Source organism: Felis catus, chromosome C2, assembly GCF_018350175.1.
Source record: "Felis catus isolate Fca126 chromosome C2, F.catus_Fca126_mat1.0, whole genome shotgun sequence".
NCBI lineage: Eukaryota > Metazoa > Chordata > Mammalia > Carnivora > Felidae > Felis > Felis catus.
This window is the reverse complement of record NC_058376.1, coordinates 68,705,329-68,722,174: the sequence shown is the minus strand read 5'-3', so window position 1 is coordinate 68,722,174 and position 16,846 is coordinate 68,705,329. Positions and strand designations below refer to the sequence as shown.

General features: G+C 53.8%; 1 protein-coding gene across 2 annotated transcripts in view; it reads left to right on the top strand.

The window, feature by feature from the left end:
- The window catches only part of ADCY5 (adenylate cyclase 5), a 148,357-nt gene extending 133,889 nt beyond the window's left edge, over positions 1-14,468 (top strand). For both annotated transcript variants that reach the window (XM_019839852.3, XM_045037029.1), the window contains exons 15-21: positions 742-917; positions 2,568-2,597; positions 3,889-4,021; positions 7,656-7,919; positions 8,884-9,088; positions 10,032-10,156; positions 11,953-14,468. In XM_019839852.3, the coding sequence (XP_019695411.2) occupies positions 742-917; positions 2,568-2,597; positions 3,889-4,021; positions 7,656-7,919; positions 8,884-9,088; positions 10,032-10,156; positions 11,953-12,081 (1,062 nt within the window). In that variant the 3' untranslated portion in view covers positions 12,082-14,468. The remainder of the gene's footprint in view (positions 1-741; positions 918-2,567; positions 2,598-3,888; positions 4,022-7,655; positions 7,920-8,883; positions 9,089-10,031; positions 10,157-11,952) is intronic.
- The last annotated feature ends 2,378 nt before the right edge of the window (positions 14,469-16,846 follow it).

Sequence of the window (16,846 nt, the reverse complement as noted above, 5' to 3'; positions counted from 1 at the left end):
CCGAGGCTCCAAGACCAGAAGGGACTTCCCCAGGGTAAATCGTGTAGGGACACAATCCCTGGTCTGCAGCCTTCTGGGCCAGACAGATTCAGAACTTTGGAATTTTTCAGAGTTTGAAAGAGTATCTCACACCCCCAGTGTAGCCTGGGCAGCACCTGATAATAAAATACAGTAATATTTCTGCAGCAAAATGTATGAATCGTCCCCAGAAGCAGGCTAAAGATGATAATTAGCATCACATCACGTGGGGCAGGCTTTGTCATCAAATAAGGCCAGTTCAGATGTTGCCACCACATTAGTCATGAAAATAGTTTCGGTTTGCAAACCGTGGGATTTCACGTTGCAGGTCAGGGGCTGGGGCCTGTGCTCTCTGCACTTACTGAGGGCACCAGGCACTTCCTCTCATGGAATGGCAGCGGTGAGCCCGTGACATTGGAGCTTTTGCAGGAAAATGAGGCTTAGAAAAGTTGAATAAATGGCGCAAGTCACACCAACAGTCCACAATGAATCAGAGTTACGACTCAAGTCTGCCTGAGCCTGGAGCTCTGCTCTAACCACTGGGCGCTGCTGCCAGCATTGGCCACACTCAGCCTAGAGCCCCATCTTCTGGTTCCTAACCAGGGCCCTCCTGGTTTCGTCACAAGTTCCCATTGGCCGAAACGTGGTTGGCTCAGGGGGGCGGGGCGTGGGGCCGGGAAGGGTGGGGCCGGGGCGCTGAAGCCCGCTGCCCTCTCTCCGCAGTACTTCACCTACAGCGTGCTGCTCAGCCTGCTGGCCTGCTCCGTGTTCCTGCAGATCAGCTGCATTGGGAAGCTGGTGCTCATGCTGGCCATTGAGCTCACATACGTGCTCATTGTTGAGGTGCCCCGCGTCACGCTCTTTGACAACGCCGACCTGCTGGTCACCGCCAACGCCATGTAGGTGGCTCCCCACACTGGGTCTGGGGCAGTGCAGGGAGGTTGGAAGAGCAGGCGGCTGGGAACCTGGGCTGCAGGGGGCTTGCAAGGGGAGTGTTGTGTTGCCCCCCAGCCTACTACCTGGGCAAAGCACCAGTGTCTAGTCTTCCTCCTCTCTTTCCCAGTGGGTGGGGGAGTGGCCTCAGGGTGAGTAGGTCCTGCTGTCCCCTCCAGTTTGTTATTCAGTCCTGCCCTCAGGCCTCAGTGAATTGTTCCTCATTTGTTCAGGACAGTCTCTGATGAGCTATTTTCACTTAACTCCATCTGCCTGTGGCACCTCAGGCCCAGAGGGGTAAAGATTCAACAGAGCTGGACGGCAAGGTCTGTGAGAGCAAAAGAAGAGCCTTTGTTGTTCATGGGCTCTATGTCCTGCCTCGAGCTAGACACTGGACATACATTATCCCTTTTCAGCCTCAGAGCAACTTAGCAAGGTCGGCAGGGCTGCCAGGATGGTTGGGTAGTCTGTGCACTGCTCAAAGTCTCCTAGTTATGATGGTGAGTCGTTAGGTCCCACATCTAGGTAGCAGGCATGGGAGTTGTGTCTCAGGCTACCTAGCCCCCAGTAAATTGGGAATCATACCTATAGTAGTAAAATGTAGGTAAAATGCCTGATATCAATGCTCTTTTCTTCCCAACACTCTATCCCTCCCCCCCCCACACACACACATATACATTGGGAAGTGCAAAAAATGTGACAGGTCTGTGTCCCCTGAGAAAATGCAGCAAACTGTGTTTTCTCCAAGTTATAGGATGGGATCCGTTCATCCATCTACCCATTCTTCCAAAAATATTTCTTGAGGGTCTACCATGTTCCTTCCCCCATCCCCTCCCCCCTCCTCCCCTCTCCTTTGCTGAAGCAGCAGCAGAGAACAGAGGTCATTTCTGGTTTGGGAGTCCCTGGCTTGACTCCAGGGCAGCACTGTCCAGTAGATAAATAATGCAATGTAATTTAAAATTTTCCTAGTAGCTATATTAAAAAGGCAAAGCATACAAATTTCATATTTTTATTTAACCAATATATTCAAGATATTATTTTAATATGTAGTCAATATAAAATGATTCATGAAACCTATTACATTTTTTCCCACACTAATTCTTCAAAACCTAGTATCTATGTTACACTTGCAGGACATTTTAGCTTGTACTAGCCACACTTGAAGGCTCTAGCCACATGTGGCTGTGGTAACTACACTGGACACAGCATAGGTATAGTGTTTCTTCTCCTCTGGATGCAGCAAAGGGCTGGGGTGGTGGCTGGGCTGGCTTCTGTCCAGGCGGAGGTGCTGGGGGGCCCCAGGGTCCCAGGTATGGGCTGGGTGATTTGTGGTCATGGAGACCAGATGCTAGTTGGGGCTGGGCTTTCTGTAAGCCTCCCATCCTGAAAGTCTCCTTGGATCCAGAGGGGTGTTGGGGGCGGGGGATGAGGGAGCAACCGTAGTGGGGGCAGTGGTATCAGGCACGGGGCAGCAGGGCTGGGAGTGGTGGGGGAGCACGGAGGTGGGAGGGGCAGAGCAAGGTGGGAGACAGAACGGGGGAGGGGGGCAGAGCGGGAGTGGAGACTGCCAAGTCGAAGAGCAGCCCCGAACCGCCCTCCCCGTTTCCTGTTCACAGAGACTTCAGCAACAACGGGACCTCCCAGTGGTGAGTGGATACTCTCCAAGTCCTCTGACACAGCCTCTCCCTGCCCTTGGCCTAGAGCTGCCAGAGGCCAGCAGCCCAGGGCCCAGCAGAGAAGGCAGTGGTGCCCATTGGGGAGGGGGCCTCTGAGGTAAGGTGGGCAGTGAAGGAGAAGGCTGGAGGGGGCAAGGGAAGCCCTTTACTCCCCAGGGACGAAGGATGCCTCATTGGGTAGATGCCCTTCTTTTCTTGTGTGATTCCCACCAGCCCAAGATGACCTAGGACGCACAGGTCATTTCCAGAGACCTCACCTTAAGGCATCTGGCTTCCCACTCTTCCCCAGGAGCATGTTGTCAGACCCCAGACCCGGGAGAATAGGAGCTGGTGCCCCCTGGCTCCCTGCCAGAAGAGAGGGGCCAGCAAGGCCTGTGGGCTTTGTGGGGTAGGCCCTGAACGAGGGCTACTGCTGGTCAGGGAGTCTGTGCAGTGTTCAAGGCTCAGGCTCTCTGCTGGGACAGGGAGCAAGCAGGGTTTGGGAGAGCAGCTTTTATGAAGGGTATGTATTAATGTTAACAGGAATGCAATTAGTCATTATTAGCTACCAGGTGTGGAGTTCCTACTGTTTGTCAGGTGCTGTACAAGGAATTTTGTGTACAGTATTTTTCTTTTTTAATGTTTATTTATTTGTTTTGGAGAGAGAGCGCAAGCAGGGCAGGGACAGAGAGAAAATCCCAGGCAGGCTCCATGCTCAGCACAACTGTGAGATCCCACAACTGTGAGATCATGACCTGAGTTGAAGTCAAGAGTTGAACACTTAATTCGCTGAGCCACCCAGGTGCCCCTGGTATCTTTAATTCTTAAAATGTGGGTATTGTTATCCCATTTTACAGATTAGGAAACTACGGTTCAGAGAGGTTAAGAGACACTTGCCCAAAGCCCAGAGACGGCCAGTATGGCCTGCCTGGCTCCCTTGTTACTATGCCCACGGCCGCTATCTTGTCCACTGGGAGACGCCTGGAATGTACATGCTGCCTTTTACAAGGGCCTCATTTATCCCCTGATGTGACCAGAGGGAAGTTCCCCAGTGATGGGGGCGAGGCGGGCATCAGGAGAGGAGTAATGGCTGCTGAGCTGCTGGTATGAGCAGGGGCTGAGACAGGGCTGCCAGCTGAGGCGGCTTCCTGGAGGAGGCATTACCTCAGGCAAAATTTGAGCGGGAGGTTAAGGAGAAGGGGGAGTAGGAGGAGGAAGACAAAGGCCTGAGGGGGCCTCTGAGCCTGCCATGAGGTGCCAGGCATCTGCCTCCTGCCTGCAGCCCTGAGCATGCGACCAAGGTGGCGCTGAAGGTGGTGACGCCCATCATCATCTCAGTCTTCGTGCTGGCCCTGTACCTGCACGCCCAGCAAGTAGAGTCCACCGCCCGCCTGGACTTCCTCTGGAAACTGCAGGTGGGTGGCCCCGGGACTGGAACTGGGATGGGGGACACACCCAGTCCTCGCAGCACTTTGTGAGTGAACGAGTTCATCACCTGGGCTAGCTGAGCCTTCGTCCTGCACTGAAAAGGTGTCCTGCTCAGTCACACTAATCTGTGCCCCATGTCCCAGCAAGTCTGCTCCCTGCTTTCTGGAGCCAAGAGCCAAAACCCTGGAGCTTATTCCAAACCATCCCACCCTTGACAGCGCTGGGACTTTGACGGGCCCAAGACATATGCTCTTAAGTCACAAATATTGGCCAGGCATTGCTGTGTGCATCCAGAGGCAGGGACAGAGGGGAGGCATGGTCTCTAGTCTGTAGTGTGGGCAGCGAGGAGTCAGGAGAGAGGGGAGCGGGCAGGAGGTGAGGACTGTGGGACGCGTAGTCCCCATGTCACAGAGGCTGCAGTGCAGGAGCTGGTCCCACAGGCTCCTGAGCAGAGCCTGATGTGACCAGAACTAGCTTGAAGACTCTTCCAGGGGAGAAAGGATGGAAGGGGCATCAAAGACCATCAACTGGAAGCCTGGACAGGTGGCTGTGCCCTGGCCCTGGGGAGAGGTGGTCCAGGTAGGGGAAGAGGCAGTGGGGTGCTAGTGCCCAGGGAAGTGCTCCAGCCTCCAGGCTTTGTGCCCTGTGCCCTGATGGTGTCAAAACCCAGAGGAGGGGATGCCACTGGGCCACACACAGGGTGATGCTCCAGGTGCTAGTGATGGACCCAGCCGCTGCTTGTTACCTGCTGGACCGACTCAGAAGGTCCAGGAGAGGGCGCCCACGGTGAGAAAGTCTTCCTTGTGGGCAGCGTCAGACCTGTTATTCCAGTTACTTCATTCTTAAAGATGGGAGCATCCAGTGGCCCCTGCTGTGTTTTGCAGGAGGTTGGCTGAGATTCCCCACTGAACGGATGCCCTGAGGTTGGGGGAAAACTGTTTTGCATGTGGAATGCCCCCTTATCATCCCTGGGTTGGGAGGGACCCGGGGGCTATCCAGTGTGAGGCCATACCTTCCTGGCTCAGATTGCTGCCTCCCTGCCTCCTCCCAGCTCTCATGCCCCTCATGCCTCTGGGGAAGCTCCCCAGAGGCCCCAGCTCTCTCCTAGGGGCTGACCAGGCTCTGTGGGACCTGGGGCTGATTTCCCTCCACTTCTCTGCTCACTCGCACCCCACCTCCCATGTGAGCCCCCAGGAAGTCCCCCACCCCCAAGACAGTGGCTGTCCTGCCACTCATTTGTGTGGCAAAGATCTCGAGAAAGGGCTGGAAGCAAGGGACAGGTGAGCCTGCCACTCAGCCTGCCTTTGTGACCTGCTGCCCTGTCACCCCACCCCGCTTCTTTGTCTAGCTCCTGAGTACGCAGGGTCAAAGTGAGGCTGCCTGCCAGGGCTGAACAGAGCAGTCTGAGCTTCCCTCACAACCCCACCCCAGTGTTCAGGCAACCGTAGCTCCCCTCCCATTTTGAAAACAATTAAGAAGGCCTGTACACAGGTGTGTGGGGTTGGGGGTGAACATGTCTCTACCTGGCAGGCGTGTCAGCCTCTCTCCACTGAACCCCTGCAACAGGCTCATGATGCTTACACGTCCCTTCATCTCCCGTCCTCCTCCAGGACTTTTGGGAGGTGGAACAACATCAAATACATACCAACAAGCAAAAACCTGAACATAGGTCCTTGGGTTGTGTGAGTGATAGTCGGGTGCTCCCCACCCCTCCAGTCTAACTCAGCAGCTAATTTTGCTGTTGGATCTAATGTCATGGTGGGTGGGTGTGGTGCTGGCAGTGAGCTGGGGAAGCCCGAGGTCCTTCACTTCCCTGAAGCGTCTGTACCAGGAACACACCCTTATCCGCAAGCCTGCCCCTGGCCAGACCACTGGGTCTCAGGTCTTATCCCTCTCCCACAGCATTGACCTTAGGATCAGCAAGGGGGCTGTGGACCCCTGAGCCCTCCACCTGGCCAGAGCCCAATCCTAGAAGCGGTTGGCTGTGTTGGGAGCTGCCCAACGTCACGTCTCAGGGCAGAGTTGTCCAGATGTGGTGGGAGTTCCTGGTCAGAACCCTGGGGCCTTGGCCTGTGCTCCCTGCAGTAACCAGTCTCTGACTATCTCAACCCCAGCCTCCACCACCAGCTGCCTGGCACTGGGCAGATGCACTCTGGGAAGGACATGTGTTATGTTTCTGCCACTGCTGGGCTGATCAAAGGAGCTAGAGTGCTCCTCGGCCCCCAGGCATGTGGTCTCAGCAGTAGTAGCACCGTGGGCAGCCTGTGCATTTTCCGAGGCAGATGGCCCGGCTGGGGCTCTTCCAGGGAGTAACCTTCGACAAGTACAGAGATTCCCACTCTGGCCTACTCCCGCTGGCTCACCTGTACCAGAGCTAGGCAGAGGGTGGCTTGGGAGGAGGGGCCTGATCAAGACATCTCAGAAGCAAAGGTCCCACTGGACCCACGTGGCATCTCAGGATCTAGGAACTTCCTTAGGCATAACCCCTATTGTCAAGGCTGTGTTTCCAGTGGCTCTAGGACTGATGGGCTGTGGGTCCTCTCACCTCAGGTGCAAGGCTAGGCCTCTGAGCCCTGGGGTCCCTGAGCTTTCTACCCTACCTGCTGGACCCAGGTCCTGTGGCTTTGGGTGGGTGTGCCAGCAGTTTCCCCATGAGCAGCCACCATCCACAGGGAGAGCCAGGGAAGTGGTCCTGGTGCTTTTGGAGGTTGTAGCTGCAGCCAAATAGAAAGGCCTCCACGTTTAGTTAGGAAAGCCCCCAGCAAGCTGGCTAGATCTTTTCAATGGCCCTGCTAATGACCCTTTACCTGCCTGTTTTACCAACATGATCACTCCCAGTTAAAGGGGCCATTTTGTTTGCCATCAAGGGGGAGGAAGCTAGCAGACTGCACTGTGTACCTCCTGTGTCACATGAACTCTGGTCAGATGGCTCCTTGCACACTTTGGTGCATAACTATCTCTGCTCTTCAGGCTGTGGGCCACTGTTGGCCTCTTGATTTGAGGGCTCTTAAGCTAGAGGGTGAGTGACCACAAACCCCAATTTCCCAGACCCAGGACTCAAACTGGGGGGAACCAAAGTCAATGGTGATGTGCCCATCCCACCCCTGGTGGCACTTTGGGGCATCTGTACCTTCTGGCCCTGGGGTGAGTCTGCTCTGGTGGGAACCAGGGAGATTGGTGGGGCTTTAAGCCATCGTCCCAGTGGGGTTGGTCTGTTAAGTGATCCTTATCAAACTGCTTTTCTGATTGTACTTCCTGATATGAAGAAGAAAATGGACAGTTGTGGAGCACTTGGTAGCTGGAGGGCCACTGGGGCTGTGGTTTTGGCCATCCCTGTAACCCCCTGCCTTGGTCTAGCTTTGGTCGGACAGGATGATCTCAACCTGTCTTCCAGGACCCGTTTCCAGTCCGGGGTTCCCTCCTTCGGGGCCAACACATTCCGAGGGGCAGGCAGGTAGAGCCCAGTTGGATGTGTACAAGTGTCTCACTTTTCTGGTGCTTCCTCATGGAAAGCCAGAGGTGGGGACAGCAGGGGGACAGAGGCTGGGCACAGTGGAGGTCTCGGGTGTACGCGGGCAGGCCGCATGCCTCTCCTGACCGGGCACCTCCTTTTCCTCCTAGGCCACGGAGGAAAAGGAGGAGATGGAGGAGCTGCAGGCCTACAACCGGCGGCTGCTGCACAACATCCTGCCCAAGGATGTGGCCGCCCACTTCCTGGCCCGCGAGCGACGCAATGATGAGCTCTACTACCAGTCGTGTGAGTGCGTGGCCGTCATGTTCGCCTCCATCGCCAACTTCTCTGAGTTCTACGTGGAGCTGGAGGCCAACAATGAGGGTGTTGAGTGCCTGCGACTGCTCAATGAGATCATCGCCGACTTTGACGAGGTGCGACGGGTGGGCAAACAGGAGAGGGGTGGGGGAGACAGGCACCTTGCCTACATTTCTTCCTCTATTGTGTTACAAAGGAGAAAACAGGCCTAGAGACACTGCTTGCCTAAGGTCAGTGCTAGTAGGTGGAAGAATGGGGGTCCCGGCCCAGGCGTTTGGAATTTGAAGTCTCTGCAGGTCTGTTGTCCCACTGAGGCCTTGCCCAGCTACCTTGCCAGCCACTCTCCATCAGCCACCGTTCCTTTCCCACCGGGCTGGGGCCCAGCCTTTGAGGGAGTCCAAGGAAGGAGGGACTCCTAAGTTAAGGGAGAAGGCAGGACAAAGACGCAAAGCCCGGAAGAGCAGAGGTGGAAACACAAACGTGTCTTATTTACTACACCCTCGCCAAGCACCTAGTGTGTGCCAGGTGCTGGGGGTTCTGTGCCCAATAGGGCATTTCGACCCTGGGAGCCCCCTGAGTGGTGAGGGTGAGAAGGTCAACCCCAGCGGGAATACAGAGCCTTGGGAGGAGGAAGAGGAGGATGGAACTGGGAACGGGCTGTGCTGGAAACAGCCCATGAGGCTCCTGGGGCAGAGCGTAGCTGGAATTGACTGAAGTTGGGTCTGGGCAGGCTTTTGACAGACAACGGAGATAGAAGGTGGGTGTCTCGTTGGACAAAGATGAGGTGGTGTCCCTGGGAAGGGAGGAGATGGCCACCAGCCCCTGTTGGGGGCAAGAGATGCTGAGGTGACTAGTGGGCTGGCCTGGGGCTCTTGGTGCAGGGCAGACAGTGACTCACGGTGACCACACATGGGTAAGTATGGGAGGAGGCCTGCTCTGTTGGCCTCACACTGAGCTGGTGTGGAGTTGGGCCTCCTGTGTGAACTGGGAGGACATGAGGGGCCATGCTGTTGCCCTTCCCCCATAGACTTCAGTGCTCCAGCCTTGGTGGTAACCCAGGTTTGGCCTCCTTCCATCTAGATCATCAGCGAGGATCGGTTCAGGCAGCTGGAAAAGATCAAGACCATTGGCAGCACCTACATGGCTGCCTCAGGCCTCAATGACTCTACATATGACAAGGTGGGCAAGACCCACATCAAAGCCCTGGCTGACTTTGCCATGAAGCTCATGGACCAAATGAAGTACATCAATGAGCACTCCTTCAACAACTTCCAGATGAAGATCGGTGAGCTTGCCTTCTGGCCAGTCCAGCCTGGGAAGAGCAGGTCGGGTAAAAAGCTGCAGGGCCTTGACAGGACTGGAGAGGAGGGTCGTGGAGGGAAGGGTCTTAAGGACTGACGGTGTTTCTATTTGGGAGCTTCTGCTATGTTTGCAGTCCTACTTCACACACAACAGTGAGGTTTAATGTGGCCCCATGTGAGAGAGGAGGGGGAGCGCCCAGGGGCTTGGAAACACGGCAGAAAATGTCTAGACAGTGTCAGTTAAGCTAAGGTTCTTGCTTGAAGAGGAGGGAGGACATTTGAGGTGGGGAGCCAGCATGGCAAAGGCTGAGGGGCAGGGTGATCGGGGTTGGCGTGCCTAGGACCGGGAAGGTGGACAGATGAGAGCAGAAGTGCCAGGAGGGAGATGGCAGCCTTGCTTCCTGGAGCTGGGTCACGGTGGCCTCCCTGCCTGAGCTCAGACGCCCAGGGGAGGATCACCTGGACAGAGAAGACACTGTGCGTTAGGAGCAAGGTACTAAGAATGAAAATGGTTGTGCCCCTGAAAGAAACAGGAGTGATGAGGAAGAAAAGGATGAGTTCTGGTACGTGTGGTTAGAATGAACTGAAAACTGAAATGCCACCAACAGGGATGATTAAGGACAGGCAGTGGGATGCTGCAGTGAGTCACTGGATCCTTGAAGAGGGTGGTCCTGGTGATGGACTTGCAGGAGCTGAGACCTGATTGGGGGCGAGGACACAGGAACAGTGCTGTGGGAACAGACCCCATGGTCTGGGTTGGCAGGCATTTCGTGGGAACTGCAGGGTAAAGCATGGTCTCGGGCCTGGAGGACACTGGCGGTCTTCAGACTGAGTCCAGAGGAACTTGCTGAGTGTCAAGGGAGGAATGATAGTGTGGTGAGCACTGGTCTGAGCCCTGATGACATTGCTGACTTCTGTCCCCTGCAGGGCTCAATATTGGCCCCGTGGTGGCTGGGGTGATCGGGGCTCGCAAGCCTCAGTACGACATCTGGGGCAATACGGTGAACGTGGCCAGCCGCATGGACAGCACCGGTGTGCCTGACCGCATCCAGGTGAGTGCCGGAGCATCCACCACCCGGCTCATCCCCATGGGGGCCTCTGCCTGATACTCCAGGTCCCTAGTACAAGCTGCCCACAGTCCCCAGTCAGAATTTCTGCAGCCAATTTTGAAGGTAGCTGGCACTGTCTCGAGAGCTTGGAGATCATTGTGTTTCAGGCCCTCAGGACCTTGGACAGATCTTCACTCCTGTGCAAAGCCCTCTACTGGCCACAGAAGGAATTGGGGGAGTAAAGGCGGGAGCCACTGCTGCTAAACCAGGAGTGCTAATGCCACGACCCAGGCATACAAGGGGACACCAAGATGGTTGCAGGGAGCAAGGTCTTGCCAGTTGGAGCCCACAGCACTCAGGGCCTGGTGCAATAGAACCAGGGAAGGCCAGTGATCCCTGGGATGGTGCTCCCACCACCCTAGTTGCCAAGGGGCCTGGCCAGAGACCCAGAGACTTTTTCTCCTCTCTTCATCCTGTGCAAGCTGGCTCTTGCAATTCCCAGGCCTACCTCTCTTCAACTGCTTTTGTTTTTCTTAGACTGCCCTTAATTCCTTCTGCTCCCGTCTGACAACAGTGAGGTCCTGGATTGGGCTGTGTTCCTGTACCTCTGAACCCCCAGGGCCCCCATAAGTCCTGCCATAAGTGGGCAGGTCACTTAGCCTCCCTGATCTGTTTTCCCAAGTTTGAACTCTGCTCTCTTCATGGCCCTTTGCTCACACTGACACTGCTTAAATGTCCCTTAAATCCTCTCTTCTGTGGGACCTCTGAACAAAGGGTCAGCCCAAGCACGGCCCTGGCCTGATAGGTGCTGTTGGAGGAACCTGGCCAAATGGCTTTCTCTCACTTCTATCCCTGTGCCAAAGGGAGAAGGGACAACAAGATGGCAGCTGGGGAGAAAGGAATGTGTGTTTGCAGAGTGTCCGACCCCACCCACAGACAGGTGTGAGGGACTCTGTCAGCAGCCACACAATGGCCCGGCACCTCACCTTTGCATAGGGCTTTCCCATTCGTGGAATACACATGATAACGCAGTAGGGTCACCTTCCAGCAGCCCATCTAGAGATTTCTGGCCCCTTCTTCCCTGGCCTGACAGCCAGGCAGGGCCAGGATCCTCAGCAGAGGTTTTGTGGGGTGGCTGGCGGGGCGTGTGGGCTGTACTCAGACGGCTTTTGGGTCACTTCATGAAGCATTCATCTGTATTGCTGCTCACATCAGCCCTACAATAGTGCAGTGATTACTGAAGCCACTGGTGAGTTCCCCTCTTTGTTCCAAAAGCTAAAGCAGAGACGGGCACTAGGATATAGAACTGAATCCACACTCTGCCATTTGTTAGCCATGTAGCCTCAGACAAGTGATTTAGGTTTCCTGAGGCTGAGATAACAGTATTTACCTCATAGATTCAGTGAGATAAACAGTGGCTCTCCATCTGTGGTGTGAAAAACCAATTTCCAGGAACATCGCTGATCTGTCCTGGAGCGAGAGTTGGGTGGACACGCTGGGCCCATGCTTGGTATCAGTGGGGCAGCGTCAGAATGCTGTGGATGCCCTAAGCAGTTCTGCTCAGCTTCTGCACCTCTCTCATTGTGGACAATGACAGGCAGTTCAGGGACCACAGGCCACCCTGCCTGGCACAAAGTAGGTGCTGTCATCCTTCTTGTTTCAAACAGGCAAGTCTAGGGGCAAGCAGCTGTCAGGGTGCCACCCACCCTTGTGTGTTGGGGACAGTCGGACAGAGCTGCCTGACAACAGGCTCATGGCTTGGCTCAACAATGGCCTATCCACTCCCCTTGCCTCCTCAGGTCACCACAGACATGTACCAGGTGCTGGCTGCCAACACATACCAGCTGGAGTGCAGGGGCGTGGTCAAGGTCAAGGGCAAAGGAGAGATGATGACCTACTTCCTCAACGGTGGGCCCCCGCTCAGTTAGCAGCTGCCAGCCAGTGATGCCAGGCAGCCTGGCCTCCAGAGAAACGGAAATGGCTTCTTTGTATGCCGGAGGGGGGGCAGGTGGAAGCCTGCGCTCTAGCCCACGTGGCTGCGCCGGTGAGATTCTCCACTTTGACTCCAGAAGCAGCTTCTGCCTTTGTGGGCAGGCCGCAGCCTCCGTCCCAGGCCCCAGGGTGCCAGCGTCCTGCGAGCACCAAGCTGACCAAAGATGTTTCCTCCGTAGAAGACTCCGCTAGGCGCGATCCGAATCCCGAGTTTTCTAACGGATGCTGCTGCGCAGGTGGAAAGGAGCTGCTGAGTGCTTACGGTGTGTGGCAGCCGAGTGTGCAACGACAGAGCTGAGGGGGAGGCCTCAGCCTCGGGTGGGCGGGTCGGTCGGCGGCCCAACTCTGGCCCAGGGTAACCCAGCGGCCCCAGGGGTCCACTTCCCTGTGTGAGCCTTTAAATCCCTGACAGAGGCCACGGCCCCTGCCCCATGGAGGGGCTTGCTGGCAGGAGTGCTGGCTCGGGAGGGACTGCGGCCTTCTCCGCAGCCCTCCTCCTCACCTACACAGGTGGACAACGCCTCTTGGAGGGGAACAGAACAAATTGTGAGGGGGAGGCGAGAAGACGCGAGGCAAGGAGGGGTGGTTCTGAGAAAAAGAAAATATTTATTAAATAAAACAACTTTCTGTGCCCTTCTTTAGACTATGCTAGTTGTATGCGTATAAGAGACCCACAAGCAAAGATGCCACTGGTGGTTGGGGGGAGGGCAAGGATCCCAACTTGTCTTTTTTGTATTTTTTATTTTGTATTATTGAAAACCTTGGAGATCTAACAAATATACCAAATTCTATATTTTGTAAACTATATTAGAAAACAGCTGTGCACAGCGTTTGTACTGTATGTGTGTCAGCGTATGCACTGGTGTAGATGTGTGTGTGTTTATGCCGTGGAACTGGTCACATGCAGGATGCCTCTTGCCCTCACCTCACTTCAGATTAGGCAGTTTTGGGTTTTCCCAGGTCCAACCAGAGCAGTGAGCGTGTCCTTTTGGGGTGCCCTACAGTCAGATTAAATGGGAAGGTGTATGCGTACATTATCCCATCTCTCTAACACATCACTTCCCCTAAGTAAAATGCAAATGGATAATAAAACAAAAACTGCCTTCCCATCTCAGGCTCAGGTGTAACCAAGGGAAGCAGCCTCAGCCTGCAACAGACAGCACGGCCCCTGTCCCCTCTTCTCCCTGAGATGCCAACCATTTGCTGCCTGCAGAGAGGCAGCTGTGAGTGCTCAGGGATGGCCGCAGGTGCTCAGCTGGCTTGGGGGGGGGGGGGGGAGCGGTGGTGGTGAGAAGCCTTACCTGCCTACCTTTCTCAGTTGGCTACCATGCAGGTGGCTCGCCCAGAGATAGTGCCTCAGACTTGGGGGTAATGTGCAGCCCTCAGGTTCAGGGAGGGTGGTGGCTTTGCTCTTCATCTGCAGACCAGAGAAAAGGATAGAGCCTAGCTAGCTTCAGCGTCCAAAGGGCAAAGCTAGCAGAAATTTTGTTTTGTCTGGTTTTTGGTTTTTTGGGAGGTGGAAGTGAAATATATTGGAAAAAATTGTATTTGTTATATCCTCTGAAGGTATAAAATGGAAACGGGCTTAAAACTGAAAAATGATATATTATCATAGGGATATATTCAAACAGAATCCTTGGGTCCTGTGCCCACATCTTTTTGTTGCTTCTCAGGGCAGAATTATTCTCACCTCTAACACGAGCTTGAAGGAGGTAGGGCGGCAGCTATATGCCAACTGCAAATGTTATTTTGATCCCCATCTGCACCACCTCTCACTGGACACTAGCACCGGCCTCCCCTTTTTTCTTCAGTGTATGTGCTGCCGAAGCGAGCTCCCCTTTCCACACACCATCTCTCACCCCAATTTGAACACAGCTCTGAGAAGCAAAGTTTACGGACCTAAAACTGCCAGCTCAAGTCTGTCTATGCTTCTGCTGCTCTGTCCTTTGAGTTCTGCATTGCCCCTCTTGCATCTGTTGGGGGGACTGGCTTTCTCCATGGTGGCATTCTCAAGTCCCCGGCCCCTCCATAGCACCCACCAGTGGTGCTAGGTTTTAATTTTGCTTCCAACCTGAGTAACGTGTGCGTGCTGAGTTCCTCCGGTGGTTCCCCCCATTGGTTACGGTCTCCTTGGCCTCTCGGGGGCCCATCCCTCCTATCCCAGCAGTGACTGGCGACACCGTGCAGTGCTAGCTCTTCATTCCCTCCAAGGGTGTGCACTCTTTTTATTCCTGCTCTTGCAAAAACAGATAGGATTATGATTTCCCATGGAAATTGAAAAGTCTATTTAAATAATTTAACTATTAAACACTTTCACTGGTAATGTGTCCTGGTCTGATTTGTGGCTTGGGCCAAGGGCCTGGTTCCAGTCCGAAGAACAGTGCCCTCGGCCCTTGCTGGGGCACTGGGCAGGGAGCCCCAGAGGGCAGAGACCTACCTTGAGTGGGGAACAGCACGCTGCTACGGGGAGAATGTCGGCAAAGGCCTGCAGGCATTGTGGCAGTCAGGTGAGACAGCATTGGTGACCTTGGCGAGAGTTAGTTCACTGGGCTGAGGAGCAGGTTCCAGAGTGCAGCGGGCTGAGGAATGAGGAGGTGAGACACACCAGGAGTGAAGGGACAAGGGATTTAGGATGGGACCAGAAAAGATGCAGGGTTGAGGGGAAGAGGTTTTAAAACAAGTGAGCCCAACTCATTTCTATGCTAAGGGAAAGAAAGTTGAAAATACAAGAACACAGATCATCGAAAGGACCCAAGTAGCAGGGAGGACAGGGAGATGCAGGCTGAAAGTGTACTGATTGGACTTGGGCAGCTAATAACCGTGGCTACCATTTACTGGACACTATGTGCCAGACACAGGGATAAGCATCACACAAACTTCATCTCATTTAATCCTCCTGGCCACCACATTTCACTGATGAAGAGATACAGAGAGGTTGAGTTACTTGCCTAAACTCCCACAACTGGTAATTAAGAGAGAAGAGATTCAGAGCAGGCCTGTCTGCTAAGCTCATACAGGTAGCTTCATGCATGCCCCAGGACTCCTCTTACCTCGAGAGGAAAGGAAAGGTGGCAGAAAGGCAGTTCCTGTCGTCCGCACCCATCAAATGCAGGGCTGTATTTGGGCTCAGGAAATAAAACCAGAGGGATCTGGTCAAGTGAAAATGAAGGAGCCAGTAAAAAAGACTTCACTGGGTTTATTTCAACAATGGCCACATGGAGACATAGCCATGGCAGTCCTGGTCATAGGCAGGTCCCCTGCTCCAAAGAATTGAATAGCATTAGCAATCCATGGTAAAGGATGCAATGGTATAGAGCTCATGTTTAACTCTGAGAACTTTTCAGGCTAGGGTACATCAATTAGAAAAGGAAACCAAATGAAAAGGCCAAGCTTTAGGCTGACTGGACTAAGTGGAGGGCAAATCCTCAGGCAGGTCCATGGCATCGGATGCGCATGCATGCACACCCAACACACAGGACAGCAAAGGAATGCAACTCATAACCTTCATAAGCCCTTCACATTTCCATCTCCATTGAACTAATTCCAGAGAACGTATTTGTTTCTCCCTTATAGATTTATACTTTTGTGCAAAAGCATATCCAAACCTAGAATGTTAATTAGCAAAACTTATTAGCAAAGACACATGTGTGGTGAGTTTTGAACACCGCTTTAACATCCATTGACAGTGTGCCCACAGAAGGCAGTATATTATGGGGGCCTGGCAGGCTCAGTCGGTTAAACATCCAACTTCAGCCCAGGTCATGATCTCACAGTTCCGGAATTCCAGCCCTGCATCAGGCTGTCTGCACTCAGCAGAGTCCGCTTCAGATCCTCTGTCGTCCTCTCTCTCTCTGCCCCTTCCCCCTCCCCCCCCCACTTGTTCTCTGTCAAAATAAATAAATAAACTTAAAAATCCACTGACAGCAAAGACCATTAAAACCAAGACCAGACTTAAGCCAACATGCTGATGATCTGATGTGTGTGTGTGGGGGGGGGGGGGGTAGGGGAGGAGGATTAGCAATGTTTATGGGAAGGCACAGTGAAGCTTGGTGCACTGAGGGAGCTGAAGCTACATATTCACCAGATAGTCCTGTTACTTTAAGACTTTCAAAAACACAAATACATTTACAGAACTTTTCCAAAAGCAGATTATCACCTGAGTGTCATACAGTTAAATGATGCCCAGAGCTATAGTTTTTACATGATAAAATGTGCCTATTTTCCATAATGTTGCAAGCTGGCCATGAGTTGCTAATTAGCATAAAGCGAGCCTCCAGAGCTTGGGAAAGATGCTGAATCCGTAACATTTCAGGACAGGAAAGCATTCTTGGGCGCTGGGATGCACAATGCTCAGAAGTAGCGCTGAGCAGATTCTCACTACCACCTGAACAAGAGAGCAGCAGTGGCAGGAACACATACTATGAAAACTCCCCGCTTTTGAATTCGTCTAAATCAAAATAACTCCTCACTGAAGAGAACAAATGATGTACAGGTTGTCTCTAGAAGGAAGGGACTGTAAGTCTGGGCCATGCTGGCCATGGCAAGTATCACCTAGCACAGGGGTCAGGAGGAGAGCTGGAGGGCTTGTGTTTTCTATGGAGGAGGTACAGAGAGGGCACGGCAGACCAGAGAATACCATGCCCTCCACACCCTGCCTTTGGATGAACTTAATCCAAAGTGTATAAAGAGCTTTCCTATACA